Source organism: Mauremys mutica, chromosome 11, assembly GCF_020497125.1.
Source record: "Mauremys mutica isolate MM-2020 ecotype Southern chromosome 11, ASM2049712v1, whole genome shotgun sequence".
NCBI lineage: Eukaryota > Metazoa > Chordata > Testudines > Geoemydidae > Mauremys > Mauremys mutica.
This window is the reverse complement of record NC_059082.1, coordinates 29,852,958-29,872,061: the sequence shown is the minus strand read 5'-3', so window position 1 is coordinate 29,872,061 and position 19,104 is coordinate 29,852,958. Positions and strand designations below refer to the sequence as shown.

Sequence of the window (19,104 nt, the reverse complement as noted above, 5' to 3'; positions counted from 1 at the left end):
GGACCTCCCGCAGCCATGACTGTGGAAGGTCCGCTGGAGCCGCCTGCCGCCCTGCCGGCAAAATGCCGCCCCAAGCACGCGCTTGGCGCGCTGGGGTCTGGAGCCGGCCCTGACTAGTGGTACCAACAGAGGAAGCTGTAGTAGAGGCTGGTCAACATCATCTTGACTAACATTATCATTTAACCCTGCTCAGAGCAGGTCTAGCTGCACAATGAGTGCTTTACCGTGGCACTCACAACAGTGGCAAGGTTATTTCGGGACATTTTTGTAAGGGCGGGCATTGGGGGAACCTAGTGTAGACACAGACATAGCATGTTAATGCATAATATACTTAAGCAAAATGTATGCAGTGTTGTTGTAGCTGTCTTGGTCACAGGATGTTAGAGAGACACGGTGGGTAAGGTAATATCTTTTATGTGACCAGCTTCTCTTGGTGAGAGAGAACAGTTTTCAAGCTGACACAGAGTTCCTGAAGGAGAGCTCTGTGTAAGCTCAAAAGCTTCTCTCTCTCACCAACAGCAGCTGGTCCAATAAAAGATATCACCTCACCCACCTTGTCTCTTTCTCAGTATGTAAAGGAATACATTCCTGTGGTTGGAGGCAGAAACTCTTTTGAAATGAGAATATACATGAAAATGTTGGATTTATATTCACTGTATCTATTCTGTCATGTTAGTAATACCAACATTTAATAAAAATGTAACAGAGTTACATTTTTAAAAGAGCACATATACTTTTACATCCCCCATCGTGTCAAAGAAAGAGTATGCATTTTTTAAATGTCTACATAAATACATATGCACAGAGCTACAAAATGTTTATGACTGAATCACTGATTCTTAACTCATCTACAGCATCACATATTATTTCAATACAAAGCAGAAAGGAGACACATTCTGCTCATCACAGTGACCCAATAAATTCAGTTTTGATAAAACAAATTAAATATCTGCTATGAGTATATAAGAAAACTCTTTGTAAACAGCCCCTCCTTAATAATAAAAACTGATCACCTTGAATTGTCAACATCACACTTCACTGCACAAAGATGTCAAATGGGTTTTTTTTTTTTTAAGAATATTTAGTGCTAGTGAAAAGTGAGGAATTGACCACTCTGGAGACTGAAGCCTTCTAGTTATCTACAAAACAGACACATCATGGGAAGTACCCGATTCCCAACACTGATTTGTCAGCATACTCTGACCCTATTTTGGAAGATAACAGAAGATAGTTCAGTCCTCAGACCTGTTAAAACTTTAGCTTCTCTTCTGAGATTGTCAGCAACGGTGCCAAGAGGTAATACCTACAGGGTGTTAATGCTGGCTATGATATGGACACCTATCTGCTGGGGACCATCACCTCATTTCATATACATCACTCAACAGCCATCAGGTAGTAACACGTTCTGGTCATTGAGCTGAATTTAAGACATTGACCTAGAGGTGAATACCTCTCAATGTCAATCAGACTTGTTACAGAAAGGCTGTCCTGATCAACTTGGTTAAAAGAATGAGCTGGCCCTGTGCTGCTGCTGCTCAGGATCCCTATTCAAGAGATCTGCCTTCAGAAAAAAGAGCTCAGGTTCATTCCTGGTCTTCTGGAGCAGCAGTAGGGAAGAGCGAAGTGAGTGTACCACAATTGCTTATTAATATTATTTATAGAGTGCCACAGGAATGCATGGTGCTTTAAAGACAACTAAAAGCCTCAAGAAAGCTTCCATCAAAGTAAGCTCTTCACAGAGCTTTGGAGACAGCTTTGGAGAAGAAAACTGGCTTTCTTCTGTGCCTGTTTTACCATTCTAGCAATATCAGTTTGTGAAGAAGGAAAGTAGTGAGTGACTGGGACAAAAGTGTTTCTTATTATGACCAAGATGTGACAAAATCCCTCCTCTTCTAGGTAGAAAAGAATGAATAAGAGGAAACAGCCCACTCTAACACCCGGTCTACACTTAAAAGTTAGGTTGACATAGCTACATGCTCAAGGGTGTGAAAAATTCACACTCCTGAATGACATAGTTAAGCCAACCTAACCCCCAGTGTAGACATGGCTGGACCGAGGGAAGAATTCCATCGACCTAGCTACTGCCGCTCAGGGAGATGGCTTACACACATGGATGGATAAACTCCTCTCACGCTAGGTCCTATGTCAGTATAGCTGCAGCAATGTAGCTATGCCATTGTAGCACCCATAGGATAAACATGGCCTTAGTGACAACTGCATGCTCCCAAAATAAACAAACAATAAAATCACCTTGTGTGCTAAAGCCGGCTGTCGTGTTTCTCTCACCCAAACTGGATTCAGTCACTTGCTGAGCTGTACCGGTGATCTGTACAGAAAGTGTATAATAAATAGTGTGTTAGCCTGCAGATAGCATTACCCACACATACAGGGCTGAAACATACTGTCATGGATCTAAAGGATATGACTGGTACTGTGAAAAAGCTATCCTACAAGTTGCTATTCAAATCAAAAGGTATTCATAGACATAGTAATTTACTATGTCTTTGGATCAGCAGCAGATGCAGAGCAAATGAACATGCCTAAAGCAATTGCTGGATTTTCCAGAATCTATAAAATAAATTATCTTGGGTTCAGAGGCATTTAGGGCTTCAGGCTAACGTTACAAAGCATAATGACTGCGGTGCTTAAAATTAATGCTCCTATCTTCTCAGCGTATGTGCAACATGCCTCAGGTGGCACATGACCAGGATTCATCTCTGAATTTGATCCGCGGGTTGGATCATTAGCTTCCCTGCCCAGTACTGATGGGGAGTGCAATGTGAACTGATCCATAACCCCCCAATGCTCCTATTACCAACAGTCTTTCTGTAGTGGTCTATATATCACTCTATTCCAGAGGTGGGCAAACTACGGCCTGCGGTACCATCCTGCCCGGCCCTTGAGCTCCCGGCCCCTCCTCCACAGCCACGCAGCCGCGCGGGCAAACCTCTGAGCAGCGGAGCTGCACGCTCCTGCCGAGCAGAGAGGCAGAGTGTCTAGCTCCGGCTGGGCAGCGCGGCTGCCAGACATGCTGCTCTGAGTGGCATGTTAAGGGGGCTGGGGCTGGGGCATTGGATAAGGGGCGGGGGATCCTAGGGGGCAGTCAGGGGATGGGGAACAGGGGGGTCTGTCAGGGGGCAGGGGTGTGGATAGTGGTCGGGGCAGTCAGAGGACTGGAGCAGGGGGGTTGGCTAGGGGGTGGGGTCCCGGGGGGCAGTTGGGGCGGGGGGGTCCCGGGAGAGGGTGGTTAGGGGACAAGGAACAAGGGGGGTTGGATGGGTCAGGGGTTATGAGGGGGGCAGTCAGAGAGCGGGAAGTAGGAGGGGACGGATAGAGGGCGGGGGCCAGGCTGTTTGGGGAGGCACAGCCTTCCCTACCCGGCCCTCCATACAGTTTTGCAACCCCAATGTGGCCTTTGGGCCAAAAAGTTTGCCCACCCCTGCTCTATTCACACCATGTGGCCATGGGGAAAAAGTGCAGGGTGGAACCAGCAGAGACTACAGCTGGTAGAAGCAGGTGCAGAAACAGCCAAAGTGCACACGGAGAACTTTCTGCAGTTTTGACTGGACTTTCTCTGCCCCCTGCTGATTGGCTGCTTGCTCCAACCCTCTTCTACCACCCTCACAGTCTCTTTACCTCAGCTTCATGCCACACGTTCTCCACATACCCTCTTTTCCCCTGCCCTGTCAGCCTCACCCTTCTTCCGTTCAGCAGGCACTCCTTTCACTTTTCTTTCCATGTACCTTATCCCCTCCTAACTAATCATGGAACTATCATGCTATCTTCTGCCATCACATTGTTCATGCTGCTTTCCCCCACCCTCTATCTGCCTTTTTAGACTGTGAGCTCTTTGGGGCAGTCACTGCCTGATACTCTGAGTTTGTACAGAACCCAGCACAATGGGGCCCTGTTCTTGGTTGGCCCCTAGGCTCTACCACAATAAACATTAATAATATTCTTCACTTTCGGTCCTTGAACAACTAGAGCAAAACAGCTTTGGGGTTTACTTTGCAGAAGTACCTACATTTAAGTATTGAATGTAGTAATCTCTAAAATGCTATAGGGGTCTTGTAGACGGATGGTGCTCTATAACAGTAGGGCATTATTATTATTTATAGAAGTAGACTCATTACAGTTGCCAACAATTTACAAGGGTGGATTATTATTAACAAATGGCTCCTTCTGCCAGAAGGAAATTCCAGGATGATTACCCCCACCCCAAATTATTCACTGATTCAGCACAGTTTGTGGTTTTGAAAAGTTCTTCAAAGCCTTTTCCCCATCATTTTAAAACATCTTAATATATTTTTCTCCTTGAAATGCAGTTACAAATTTCACTTTATATATAGATGATAAAAATCAGCTGATGGGTTTCTGTAAATCACAAAGCCTCCTAAGGAATGATAAAATATTTTTTTTCTTAAAAAAAATAGAGATGGGTGTATAGGGGAGGAGAGTTTGCAAAACAAAATACAGAGAAATGCCTGATTTATTTCTCATTAAGGGAGGAAAGTTAGCATTAAAAAGCTATTAACTTGATTAAGGTTAGATACAACATTCATAACTCCAGCTTCATGTGGATTCCTGTTGGAGATTTCTCTGCAAAATCACTAAGAGGGAGCAGAGCTCAAAGAGAGCATGAGCATGAGCTCAAAGAGAGCATGCCAAAGAGGAAGAATTTAAAAAATCTAGACAAGTCTTTAAGAACCTGATTCAAACACTACTGAAGTAAATGGACTTTAGAACAGGCCCTTAACCTTGTTTTTAATCCCTCCCATCAGATTTTTAGCAGTTCTTTGGGAACCTGCTATTGGAAAAGAATACGTGGTAATTATAAATAAAACAAGAGTACCAAACTATACCCTAAGATGAGGTCAGTATAGCATGAGAAGTTATGTCATCTTTAGCAGACCACATCACGTCTGCTTCTGTATGGCCACATTTAACTAGCAGACGTTCATTGCAATAGATGACAGAGCCTAGAAATAATCATCAATCACCTCTATGCAAGCTCTGGTGTCGAGGGCTTAATTTGTATTTGGCTGTCTATAAAATTGAATGCAACATTACTACACTAAAGCCATTAAGAAAAGAGCTCTAAGTGTTTGTGAATGTGACTATCTACATAAAAAATGGTATCAGAAATATTCCCTGTGCAGATACAGCTTCTGTGATGCAGTACTGCAGAGCAGGCCAATATTTAAAGTAATAGGGTCTTGTTGTGAAATGATTTACTGACAAAGTTTTATCTTCAAAAAATCTTTTTTCCCTATATGTGAAAAAGCCTGGTTACTTACCTGGTACAGTAGCTGGAGTTCTTTGAGATATGTATTCCTCAAGGTGCATATGCGCTCTATGCACCTGAGGCTGGATGATTTTTCATTAGGTCCTTGGGTCCGCACCTATACCCTTCTCCTCCTCATGCGCCAAACCAAAGGTATGAGGGGGTGAGAGATGGACTAACTGCCTCTGTAGTTCCTTCTCTACCATGAATACCTTGTATAGTAACAAGCTAAATAATCAGACATCCAGTGAAGGTCCATCTGCGTATTCCATTTGAGGTGACTCACAATCAGTGTTCATCAAGGATGATGGTGTCAGGAGCTCTGCTGCATTGCGGAGCGAAGGACTGTTCTTCTGAAGGATGTGTCTATTATAGAAGCTTGTACCAGGATGTAACGCTTCATAGAGGTATGAACAGAGCCCCACGCTGCCACTCTATAGGAACATCTCAAAGTGAAGGTATCTCTGAGAGGAGATTGCTTCTCCTCTCAAACATTTGGCAAAACAGACAAATACTTAAGGACATTTCCTAAAAGGTTTAATCCTCAGTAGGTAAAAGGCCAAGGCTTGTCCAACATCCAAAGAGTGGAGCTTCCAATCCTCTCTGGTAGCATGGAGATTCTGGTGGAAGACAGGTAAAATGAATGACCTGGGTCAGATGGAATTCCAAGATTACTTTCGGAATGAATTTAGGATGTAACCTCAAGGAGATCTTATCCTTACGGATGACCATATAGAGAGGGACTGCCATAAGGGCGCCAGCTCATCTTCTCTTCTGGCTGAGATGATTGCAACCAGAAAGGCAACCTTCATGGATAGATGAGCAAAGAAACATGGAAGCTGAAGGTTTGAAGGGGGAATTTGTTAGTGTGGATAAGACTAGCTCAAGGTTCCATATTGGGTAGGTTTCATTACAGGAGGAAAGGTTCTGATAAGTCCCTTTGAAAACCTTACTGTAATCAGATAGGCGAAGATTGCATGGTTGTCCACTGAAAGGCAAAAGGCACTAATAACTGCCAAGTGTACTCACAAGGAGGTGAGGCAACCGTGACATTTTCAGAGACAGGAGTTAGTTCAGAATATTAGGGATCTCTGAATACTGTAGGGCTAGCCGATGATGTTGATACCATGCAAAGAACCTCTCCCATTTTGCTGTATAGTGTTTTCTTGTGGAGTCTTTTCTGCTATTGCTAATGATGGATTGTACAGCCTCCATGCATGTTCTTTCATCCAAATATGAAGCTGCTAGACGAAGAGATGCTGGTTTGCAATGGAGGATCTTGCAAGCAGGGTTAACAGGTCTGGCAGGAGCTTTTGAATGTAGATGCAAGGAGAATGCTAGTGAACTAAAACTGCCTTGGCTACATGGGGGCTACTAGGATCACCAACATTTTGTCCTGTTTGATCTTCCTCTGGACCCAAGGCAAGAGGGGAATGTATGGAAATGCATAAATTAGTGGTTCTGAATGTTGTACTAGAAATGCATCCCATCTGGAGCTGTGTCCTCATACCGTTTGAGGAGGCTGGACATTTCCTGTTTTTGTTAGATGCAAAGAGATCCCATGATGGGAATTCCTGTTGTTGAAAGATGTTCTATACCACCAAGCTCCCATTTGTGGTCTTTGGAGAAGTGTCCTCTGACATGGTCTGCCAGAGCATTTTGCACCCCTGGAAGATGCACTGCTCAAAGGGTGATATGGTGGCAGAGATATGACAGAAATTGTTTGCAAGCCTCATGCACTGTATTCAATTTTGAATTCCTGAAGGGTCCAGATAGCTCCCGAACCTCACAGGGAGGAGTCTGTAATTATTTTTTTTCGTGGGTTAGGGTGTGTGTGCAAAGGGAACTGACTTCATGTTTTCCTACCAGGTGAGTGATCTCAGGACCCCATGGGGGAGCGAAACTGACTTGCCAAGAGTAAGCTTTCATGGCACATAGATTGTCCATAACTATGCTTGTAGACTGGGATTCTCAAACTTCACTGCATCGCGACCCTTCAAACTGAGAGCTGGAAAAGAGTTGTCTTTGTTTAGTGAGGGGATTAGAGAGACCAGGGCAATAATTCTGAAACATAAGAGCAGATTAAGTCATTCAGCTGTCAGATATAGTATGTGCCTCCAGCCTCCTTTCTTCTTGTGGATGAGGAAATATCTTAAGTAAAATCCTCTTCCCATGTACTGTGGTGTTGCCAGCTCTATGGCTCCCAGATGGAGCAGAGAGTCCGCTTCCCTTGTGAGAGGGTCCCTGAACAGGGACTCTGTTGTATATCCATCATATATCCGGGGGTGATGATTTCCAGAACACACATGTCTGACGTTAAATGGTGCCATGCTGGAAAAAAAGTAAGCTAGGCAGCTAATAAAAAGTAATCAGTTAGTGACTCTCAGCTATTACTGGACTGGCTGGATTCACGCTAGTGACTGTAATGTACATTCTGTGGCTGTTTGATTTTTACTTTGATTTTAACAGACCTTGTGTGGTGGCAGTATGCAGCACACGTTCCGTTCCTCAATCTGTAAGCTAAAGAACCAGGGAGTTCCAGGTGTTGTATGCTCTCAGCAGTTTCTATGTTTTCTGTGAACTAATGTTTCTTTAGCACAAGGGACACCACAGTGACCTTGAGGGAAAAGGCTCCATTATCCCCTCACCTATCTCCTACACCACAGCTCCTACTTATTTTTAAGCTAAATTTCAGGCTTAAAGAAATGTAAAAAAACCCTGTTTTGACAGTAAAACAAAAAGAGCTGACTGTCACGGAGTCCCCGGGCGATGCTTTGGAACTGCTCCCCACAGAGCCAGTCAGGACTTTGGGGAGCCTCCTCTCCCTTGGAGCAGACTGTCTTCAGGGCAAGAAGCTCACAGGGCTTCACCTCCTGGGTCTCTCCTTGGAGCATTCAGCATATGCCCCTCCGTGCGCTTCCCACAGCAAGTACGCCCAGGCAGAGTCCTGGGGAAGCCAGAGGGTCCTGCACGCATCCCCACTTCACTTCGCAGTCAGATGTGACTCTTACCCAGCCAGTAAAACAGAGGTTTATTAGATGACAGGAACACGGTCTAAAACAGAGCTTGTAGGTACAGAGAACCGGATCCCTCAGCCAGGTCAATTCTGGGGCCCAGCGAGGCAGACACCCACATCTGCCCTCACTTCCAGTCCCCAGCCAGCTCCAAAACTGAAACCCCCTCCAGCCCCTCCTTTCTGGTCTTTGTCTCTTTCCCGGGCCAGGAGGTCACCTGATCTCTTTGTTCACCTTTAGCTATTCCTTTGCAGGATGAAGGGCCCCAGCCATTTGTTGCTAGGATACAAAGTGTCGGCAATTTATGCACACTGGTGACTTAAGAAATGCATAGGGGAAACTGAGGCACCCACACAGTATTCAGAGGAAACATTAAGAAGCCCCACTTTGTCACACTGACCAAAACCTACTTTTCATTCACTCAATTCCTTCCTCTGAAAGGAGACAGCACCAACACAAACACAGGACCTATTCTGGAAACCCTGTATGAATATGAGTAAGGGTACGTCTACACCAGGTTTCCCCAAACTTTTTACCTTGCGTCCCCATCCCGCCCCAGCTGTGGTTGGGAGCTGGGACCAGATGTGGGGCTGGAGTTGCAGCCAGGCTGAGAGCCAGGGGCTGAGGCCGGGACCACAGCTGGGGGCAGGAATGTGGCCAGGAATGGGACCGGAAGTGGAGCCGTGCTGGGGCAGGACTGGAGCTGCGGCTGGGCTGGGAGCCAGGGGCTGAGAGTGGGGCTGCAGCTCAGGGTGGGGCCAGGAGCTGGGGGCAGAGCAGGGCTGGTTGGTACTCCCTGGCCCCCTTGGGGGCTGGCCTGGGCCCTACTGCGCCTCCCAAATATTCCTCCATGACTGCCTAGGGGGGCATGCCCGACAGTTTGGGGATCACTGGTCTACACTTAAAACGCTACAGCTGCACACCTGTGCCAGCGCAGCTGTTCAGTGTAGACACCATCTATGCTGATGGGAGGGTCCCTTGCATCAGCGTAGTTAATCCTCCTCACCAAGAGGTGGTAGCCAGTTCAATGGAAGAATTCCTCCACTGACCTAGCACTGCCTACATCGGAGGTTAGGTTTGCTTACCTACAATGCTCAGGGGTGCGGACTTTTCACACCTGAGTGACATAGTTAAGCCAAGTTAATTTTCCAGTGTAGACCAGGCCTCAATCAAGCTAACTATCTTCTTGCCTGCTGAATCAGACAGAAGATATTTCCTACCAATGCTCATCTCCAGTAATGCCAGACGTATCTTGTACATTGTGGCATTTAGTCTGAATGGAACATACTCAGGGCCGGTGCAACCATTTAGGTGACCTAGGCGGTCACCCAGGGCACTGGCATTTGGGGGGCGCCATTTTCTTCGGCAGCAACCGCGGTGGCCAGATCTTTAAAAAAGGGAAGAAGGAAGATCCAGGGAACTACAGGCCAGTCAGTCTCACCTCAGTCCCTGGAAAAATCATGGAACAGGTCCTCAAGGAATCAATTCTGAACCACTTAAAGGAGGGGAAAGTGATCAGGAACAGTCAGCATGGATTCACCAAGGGCAAGTCATGCCTGACTAACCTAATTGCCTTCTATGATGAGATAACCGGCTCTGTGGATGAGGGGAAAGCAGTGGATGTGCTATTTCTAGACTTTAGCAAAGCTTTTGATACAGTCTCCCACAGTATTCTTGCCAGCAAGTTAAAGAAGTATGGGCTGGATGAATGGACAGTAAGGTGGATAGAAAACTGGCCAGATGGTCGGGCTCAACGGGTAGTGATCAATGGTTCCATGTCTAGTTGGCAGCCGGTATCAAGTGGGGTACCCCAAGGGTCGGTGCTGGGGCCGGTTTTATTCAATATCTTCATTAACGATCTGGAGGATGGTGTGGACTGCACCCTTAGCAAGTTTGCAGATGACACTAAACTGGAAGGAGTGGTTGATACGCTGGAGGGTAGGGATAGGATACAGAGGGACCTAGACAAATTAGAGGATTGGGCCAAAAGAAATATGATGAGGTTCAACAAGGACAAGTGCAGAGTCCTGCACTTAGGACGGAAGAATCCCATGCACTGCTACAGACTAGGGACCGAATGGCTGGGCAGCAGTTCTACAGAAAAGGACCTAGGGGTTACGGTGGACGAAAAGCTGAATATGAGTCAACAGTGTGCCCTTGTTGCCAAGAAGGCTAATGGCATTTTGGGTTGTATAAGTAGGGGCATTTCCAGCAGATCGAGGGATGTGATCATTCCCCTCTATTCAGCACTGGTGAGGCCTCATCTGGAGTACTGTGTCCAGTTTTGGGCCCCACACTACAAGAAGGATGTGGATAAATTGGAGAGAGTCCAGCGGAGGGCAACAAAAATGATTAGGGGGCTGGAACACATGACTTATGAGGAGAGGCTGAGGGAACTGGGATTGTTTAGCCTGCAGAAGAGAAGAATGAGGGGGGATTTGATAGTTGCTTTCAACTACCTGAAAGGGGGTTCCAAAGAGGATGGATCTAGACTGTTCTCAGTCTAGATGATGACAGAACAAGGAGTAATGGTCTCAAGTTGCAGAGGGGGAGGTTTAGGTTGGATATTAGGAAAAACTTTTTCACTAGTAGGGTGGTGAAGAACTGGAATGGGTTACCTAGGGAGGTGGTGGAATCTCCTTCCTTAGAGGTTTTTAAGGTCAGGCTTGACAAAGCCCTGGCTGGGATGATTTAGTTGGGTTTGGTCCTGCTTTGAGCAGGGGGTTGGACTAGATGACCTCCTAAGGTCCCTTCCAACCCTGAGATTCTATGATTCTATGAACGTCGGCATTTAGGCAGAGGGAGCTGGGGCAGGGGAGCGCAGGGAGGGCCATCTGCAGCAAGTGGGGGGGAGGGCACGCAGGGGAACTACCCACCCCCAGCTCACCCCTGCCCCGCCTCCTCCCCGAGCACGTCGTGGCCGCTTCACTTCTCCTGCCTCCCAGGCTTGCAGCGCCAATCAGCTTAGGTGCCGCAAGCCTGGGAGGCGGGAGAAGTAAAGCAGCGACGGCGTGCTCAGGGTGCTCGTGCGCGGAGCAGGGGTGAGCTGGGGCGGAGGGGGGGGTGCCTCAGGGCAGAGGGGGGGGAGCTGCCGCAAGGGGGGCACGCCTCAGGGTGGGAGTGCGGGGGGGGGGAGGGTGCAAGGTGGAAGTTTCGCCTAGGGCACAAAACATCCTTGCACCAGCCCTGAACATACTGAGAACACAGCCTGGAATACTTGAATTTTTCAGTAATGGCAAGAAGGTGAAATGTTTTCACCTGTGCAGTGGCTCTGTTGCTAACACAGACACTACCACCTTCTCCAGGGAGTGACTTACTCAGGGAGTGGATTATGCAGTGAGAATTTGGAGGTAACACTCTTTCTCCAGGGTAAGGGTGAAGATTACATCATTCTTTCTCAACCCTTTAGGGTTTATTCTGGGGGTACAAAATCAACTTCAAAGTGAGTCACTTGCTTTCTCAGACTTAGAAGCACCACATGGACCAAGAGCTCCTTTAGCACATTCCTAAGAAATGGGGCTGAGTGAATAAGATAGTGTGCTTGGAAACGTAGGGCTCTTTCACTGAAAATTGGTAAGAAAAATGAAAAGACAAGACCTCTCAGCTTTACCTCTGGGCTGTAATGTGCAGACTCTTTACATTGGGGTATAGCTTTCTTTAAATGTAATATTTGGCCTTCCCAGTGGTGGTACTTTGCTGGCAGACTGGAAATCAAATTAAGGAATAGATAGGGCATTTTTCCACTTTACACATGGGTTTTACAACATCCCTTCTCTTAATACCAACAGAGTACCCTGAGCATCCTCTCTGTTTACAGAAAAGATGGCAATATCTTTAATCTCTACATAAAAATATCAACTGCCTGAGGTTTCAGCTGCTCAGTGGCATTCAAAAAAGTGGAAAGATGCATGGATATCTTTTAATCACCTGAGGAAGCCTAGATATATATATATATAAAGAGAGAGAGAGAGAGAGAGAGAGAGAGTTAAAATCACTTAGAGTTCTCAGATTTTCTCTCATTGAGCACTTTTTCAACATTCATACTCCATTTTACTAGAATTAAATCCATTTAAGTCTGTCTGGTCACCGTATTCATAATTTGCATTTCCTTCACTGTCTATTTATCAGAATAATTGCTGAAATGTAATTTATATGCAGTTTACACTAATAAGTGGAATTGATTAACCTTCTGTTTGCTTGGGGGAAGGGAAGCCATGTTTAACAGTAACAATCCCTTAATGTTTAGTCAGGTCAAAGTTCTTGCTCACCAGTGGGAGGGAGTGCAGGTGGTACTGGCACAGATTCTCTTATCCACCCTGCACCCCGGTAATAGATTTCATGAATATGAATACCCTCAGGAACACTGGCTGAATTAAAAGATAGTCACTAAGCTGTCTGGATTCAAAGAATAGCTAAACCAGGGCTTAAATTCAGCTGGAGCTGTCCGGAGCAGAGCTCTGGTAAATATTTTTAAAGCCTCAAGCTCCTGTGCACCCCATGGGGCTGAAGCTCCTAGCCTCGGGGCTCTGGGAAATACTATATGAGAATTTAAGCCCTGAGCTAAACCATGCTTTCCGCAACTCTGCACAGCCTACAAATTAGTAAAGCTTACAAGACATTTACTGGTATAATTCATCTTTCTATTCTACCCTAGCAGATATCACCTCTGGAAATATAGTGCGAAAAGCACTGTTTTCAAGGCAATACAACAAGTTGCAGTATGGATGACAACTGCAAATTGTATTTAGAAGCAACCACTGCTACTAGCACTGACATTTTCTGTTCCTATCCAGGAAATAGCTATGTCTAATTTGATATAATTTGATAAAATTCTAAAGAACAAAAAAAATATGCCTGATGCTCAGTAAGAGGCTTAATAATTATTATTGCTTAATGGCTCCCAGCAGCACTTCTGTAGCTAAAGCTCTAACATTATTTCCATTGGAAAGTCTGACTTTGAGGAGTTTATAAAGCTGGTCAATTCAATTCATATCGTGCTGCAACCTGATGCATATTATATGAGAGTGTGTAGCATGTATGTATGAATTTGAGGCTCCATTCTATATTCCTTGCAGATCTAAATTTGTCACTGACTTTAAGGCTGTGTTCTTCAGTTTTTAAATTCAATGGGACTTCTGGTCCACAATGAATGTAGGTTTGGGCCTTTGGTGTTAATGAAAGTGTCAAGAATATAAGTTGTTCTGCAACCTCTACTATTGCCAAAGCACTTCACTCCTCACCTTCCACCCCTCTTGCCATTCTACTCTTAGAGCTTTCCTGGCTAGAAACTGCCAGGCATACAGTGGGGTAATGTGGATTAACACCCAATAAGAGCTTCATAATCATGATCACATAATAATTAAAAATCCACCACTCATTTTCACTTGAGACCAGAATCAGTGTTGGAGGCACTAGACTACTTTGAATAAAGGAAAACTGCTTCCTACTTGAGGATTCTTCTTACCAAAAGGGCCCAAGCAGCCCAATCTCACTTCATTCTCCATCCACATCTAAAACAAAGGTTCCTTGCTTCAATGGCTCAAATCTCTTCTCCTAGGTTTTCTTCAGTGATGGTCCAGTGTTCTGTGATTATTTTTGTGATTTTTTAAAAATGAATGACCTCAACTGAAATGCTGTGTCTTATATAAACATTTGTCCAAGCATGCACCCAGAATTTAGGAGGATGCAGACTTATAGGTGAAGGTCACAAGCTACTACTGGGAAAGGAAAACACCCATTTAAGTTAAAGACAATGGACTGGAATTATTAGTTTAGAGAATGCAAAAGTGCTCACAATTCAAACATGTTCATCATTGTGTCCTTCAGGTACTCTTAACTCCTAAATTCTTTAGTAAGTAAGAGAATGGCCAAAGAGAATTCATCCCTATTTCCTTTGACCTTTCCTTACCTGACTAGCAGGGGTCTGTCCAATCACTGCTTCATAAGGAGGGGGCAGCTCCGTTGGATATAGCATTCCTGGGCTGTTAATGGTGACTTCATATAAAGCACTGAAGGGGGAATGAGGAAAGTCCAAATGGAGACCTCTGTTAAAGAAAATAAATGTTCAATTATCATTTCACTGCACTGGATTTACCTGGAAAACTAATGTCATCTTCCACAATGATGTAATTAGCAGATGCATGCCTCTGAATTTGTGACTGAACCCATCACAAAGCAGTCTGTTGAAGAGATTCATCAGACAAGTGAAATGAAGTGAAATGAAGCCTAAATTCAAAGGATAGTTTAAAAATTTTATTCCATTTTTGGATACTGGCCATTTATACCAATCTATTCTATAGGCATTAATATCTTGCACATACAGTACCCTGTAGCAATGTACATTAAATTAAAGGCAATTTCCTCAAAAGATTAACTCTCACATTTAAATTCTGTGTATAATGCTAACAACTGTGGTAAAATTAATAGTATCCTTGTTTAATGTTCAAATATTGTTATCCCTGTCTTGTCTGAATTCATCCACTTCTCCATCATGGTCTTTTTTATACAGCAGCACTAATATAAACAAATGAATGTTTTAAACAGGGCTGTCAAGTGATTAAAAAAATGAATCGTGATTATTCGCACGATTAATCATGCTGTTATACAATAATAGAATACCATTTATTTAAATATTTTTGGATGTTTTCTACATTTTCAAATATATTTATTTCAATTACAACACAGAACACAAAGTGTACAGTGCTCACTTTATATTTATTTTTGATTACAAGTATTTGCACTGTAAAAAAACAAAAGAAATAGTATTTTTCAATTCACCTAATACAAGGACTGTAGACTACAGCAATTTCTTTATCATGAAAGTTGAACTTACAAATGTAGAATTATGTACAGAAAATAACTGCATTCAAAAATATAACAATGTAAAACTTTAGAGCCTACAAGTCCACTCAGTCCTACTTCTTGTTCAGCCAATCACTCAGACAAACAAGTCTGTTTACAATTTGCAGGAGATAACACTGCTGCTTCTTGTTTACAATGTCACCTGAAAGTGAGAACAGGCATTCACATGGCACTGTTGTAGCCGGCGTTGCAAGATATTTACGTGCCAGATGTGCTAAAGATCCATATGTCCCTTCATACTTCAACCACCATTCCAGAAGACAGGTGTCCATGCTGATGACGGGTTCTGGTCGATAACAATCCAAAACAAAGTGGATCAATGCATGTTCATTTTCATCATCTGAGACAGATGTCACCAGCAGAAGGTTGACTTTCTTTTTTGGTTCGGGTTCTGTAGTTTCTGCATAGGATTGTTGCTCTTTTAAGATGGCTGAAAGCATGCTCCACACCTCATCCCTCTCGGATTTTGGACAGCACTTCAGATTCTTAAACCTTGGGTCAAGTATTGTAGCTATTTTTAGAAATCGCACATTGGTACCTTCTTTGCATTTTGTCAAATCTGTGAAAGTGTTCTTCAAACGAACATGTGCTGGGTCATTGTCCGAGACTGCTAGAACATGAAATGTGGGTAAAACAGAACAGGAGACATACAATTCTTCCCCAAGGAGTTAAGTCACAAATTTAATTAACGCATTTTTTTTTTAACAAACATCATTAGCAGGGAAGCATGTCCTCTGGAATGGTGGCCGAAACATGAAGGCGCATATGAATGATTAGCATATCTGACTTGTAAATACCTTGCATCGCTGACTACAAAAGTGCCATGTGAATGCCTGTTCTCACTTTCAGGTGACATTTTAAATAAGAAGCAGGCAACAGCATCTCCCGTAAATGTAAACGAACTTGTTTGTCTTAGCGATTGGCTGAACAAGAAGTAGGCCTGAGTGGACTTGTAGGCGCTACAGTTTTACATACCGTATATACTCGTTCATAACCCAAATATTTTTGGTAAAAAAGTGATGCATCAAAGAGTGGGAGTGGCTTATAAACAGGTCTACACCAAAATTTGATGATTTTAAACTCTATGGAATCATTGAATTGAATATCTAATACATTGTCATTTTGTTTACCAGGACCATCTGCAGACATGGAGCCCCTCAGCTCCCTTGTTGTCGCAGTTCGCCGTTCCCAGCCAATGGGAGTGGTTTCCCACAGCTCCCATTGGCCGGGAACAGCAAACCACAGCCACAGGGAGCTGAGGAGCTCCATGCCTGCAGACGCTCCAGGTAATTAAAATGTCCTGACCCACCAGTGGCTTACCCTGATTGCCAGGAGCCAAAGTTTGCCAACCCCTGAAATATAGGGTTGGCTTATGAAAGGGTCATACAGTTTTTGCTATTTTTACCTAACCATCTTGGGGAATCGGCTTATAAACGAACGGGCTAATGAACGAGTATATACAGTAGTTTTGCTTTGAGTGCAGTTATGTAACAAAAAAAAATCTACATTTGTAAGTTACACTTTCACAATAAAGAGATTGCAGTACAGTACTTGTAGGAGGTGAACTGAAAAATACTATTTCTTTTGTTTATCATTTTTACAGTGGAAATATGTGTAAAAAATAATAATATAAAGTGAGCACTGTACACTTTGTATTCTGTGTTGTAATAGAAATCAATATATTTGAAAATGTAGAAAAACAGCCACAATAGACAGCCCTAGTTTTAAAATATGTTCTAGGAGACTTTGTGAAACATGCACGAAACTGCAGTTCATATTTTTGGAAAAGACATCCACTATAAAGGAAGGACACTATGGGGCTGTCTGTACTGTATAATTCATTTTTCTCTGAAGTAGTCTCAATCTGTGGCCCAAAACTATGAAGGAATGACGTTAATGTTCAGGGACAAAGAATTACCTCTGTGCTTCCATCACAGGTGCGCAGGTATATTCAGGTGGGTAGTAGGGTGGTGGTGGTATTGGAGGTATGAACTCATCAAAGTCCAGGGTCTGATGCAGAATAGTTCCATGGGGAGTCATACAGTCTGGGTTGGTGGAATGTGACCTCTGTGGCAGAAACTGAAAATAAATAAAAATGGTAAGGTTTCTTCAGATGGTAATGGTAGAAATGACAAAAATAATAAGATGACAGATGCTGCCAGCCTTATTTTCATTGAGTTGTACCTTATTCCACAAGTAGCATTACTGCAATCAATTGGTCTGCTTCAGAGAGAAGAGTACTACTCAGTATGTGTGAGAGCGGTAGAATCTGGCCCAAAAGAAGGATGAGGAAATTCATAGAATCATAGAATATTAGGGTTGGAAGAGACTTCAGGAGGTGATCTAGACCAATCCCCTGCTCAAAGCAGGACCCACACTAACTAAATCATCCCAGCCAAGGCTTTGTCAAGCCGAGCCTCAAAAACCTCTCAGGATGGAGATTCCACCACCTCCCTAGGTAACCCATTCCAGTGCTTCACCACCCTCCTAGTGAAATAGTGTTTCCTAATATCCAACCTAGACCTCCCCCACTGCAACTTGAGACTATTGCTTCTTGTTCTGTCATCTGCTACCACTGAGAACAACCTAGCTCCATCCTCTTTGGAACCCCCCTTCAGGTAGTTGAAGGCTATCAAATCTTCCTTCACTCTTCTCTTCTGCAGTCTAATAACCCCAGTTCCCTCAGCCTCCCCTCATAAGTCATGTGCCCTAGCCCCCTAATCATTTTCGTTGCCCTCCACTGGACTCTCTCCAATTTGTCCACATCCCTTCTATAGTGGGGGGACCAAAACTGAATGCAATACTCCAGGTGTTGCCTCACCAGTGTCAGACAGAGGGGAATAATCAGAAATTGGTAGAAGTAAGACAAGATTTTATTAAGCTCTTAGAGGACACCAAAAATTTCATAAAGTTTGGGGAAAATACAATATTCTACCACCAGGATTGAGAACACAGACATTTCAGATTGAAGCGTGGCAGAAAATAGGAGTTTTTCTTGTAAAGTAATTTTCTTTGCTAAAGCATTAAATGATTAATTGTATAACCTGTTCAGAAATAATGAACACTTGGTTATACCTATTAAAATAACTATTTGCACATTCTCACTGTCAATTTGGAATGCATCATATTAAAAATCAGGTGCTACATGCTAAATATGTATTTTGAAAAAAAGAAATGACAAGTATCCCACAAACCCATGTTTCATTACATGAGAATTCAACCTAATTTGTATTTGTTTTTATAAAATAAATGTTCTCAATATTAATATATTTTCATAGTTGGTGTGGTATAGAAATTGCTATGTTTTAATATAGTATACAGTTTTAAAATACTGTAATCCTGTGAATAAAAAGAAAAGAAAAAGGACCCTCCCCTACACGCACACATTCCCAAACCTAAAAACTAGGGCTGCCTAGCAATTAAAAAAATTAATGATGATTAATCGCACTGTTAAACAATAATAAAATACCATTTATTTAAATATTTTTGATGTTTTCTACATTTTCAAATATACTGATTTCAATGACAACACAGATACAAAGTGTACAGTGCTTACTTTATATTTTTTATTACAAGTATTTGCACTGTGAAAAAACAAAATAAATAGTATTTTTCAATTCACCTAATACAAGGACTGTAGACTAGAGCAATCTCTTTATCATGAAAGTTGAACTTACAAATGTAGAATTATGTACAGAAAATAACTGCATTCAAAAATATAACAATGTAAAACTTCAGAGCCTGCAAGTCCACTCAGTCCTACTTCTTGTTCAGCCAATCACTCAGACAAACAAGTCTGTTTACATTTGCAGGAGATAATGCTGCCTGCTTCTTGTTTACAATGTCACCTGAAAATGAGAACAGGTGTTCTCATGGGACTGTTGCTAGATATTTGGCGTCACTAGATATTTGCGTGCCAGATGCGCTAAAGATACATGGCAGAAT

General features: G+C 43.4%; 1 protein-coding gene across 4 annotated transcripts in view; it reads right to left on the bottom strand.

Annotated features, from left to right (window-relative positions):
- Positions 1-19,104, bottom strand: part of FAM189A1 (family with sequence similarity 189 member A1) — a 414,937-nt gene that overhangs the window by 15,060 nt on the left and 380,773 nt on the right. For all 4 annotated transcript variants that reach the window (XM_044980045.1, XM_044980043.1, XM_044980044.1 and 1 more), the window contains 3 exons: positions 17,078-17,238; positions 14,207-14,342; positions 2,251-2,326 (listed from right to left, as the gene is read on the bottom strand). In XM_044980045.1, coding sequence (XP_044835980.1) covers positions 2,251-2,326; positions 14,207-14,342; positions 17,078-17,238 — 373 coding nt within the window. The remainder of the gene's footprint in view (positions 1-2,250; positions 2,327-14,206; positions 14,343-17,077; positions 17,239-19,104) is intronic.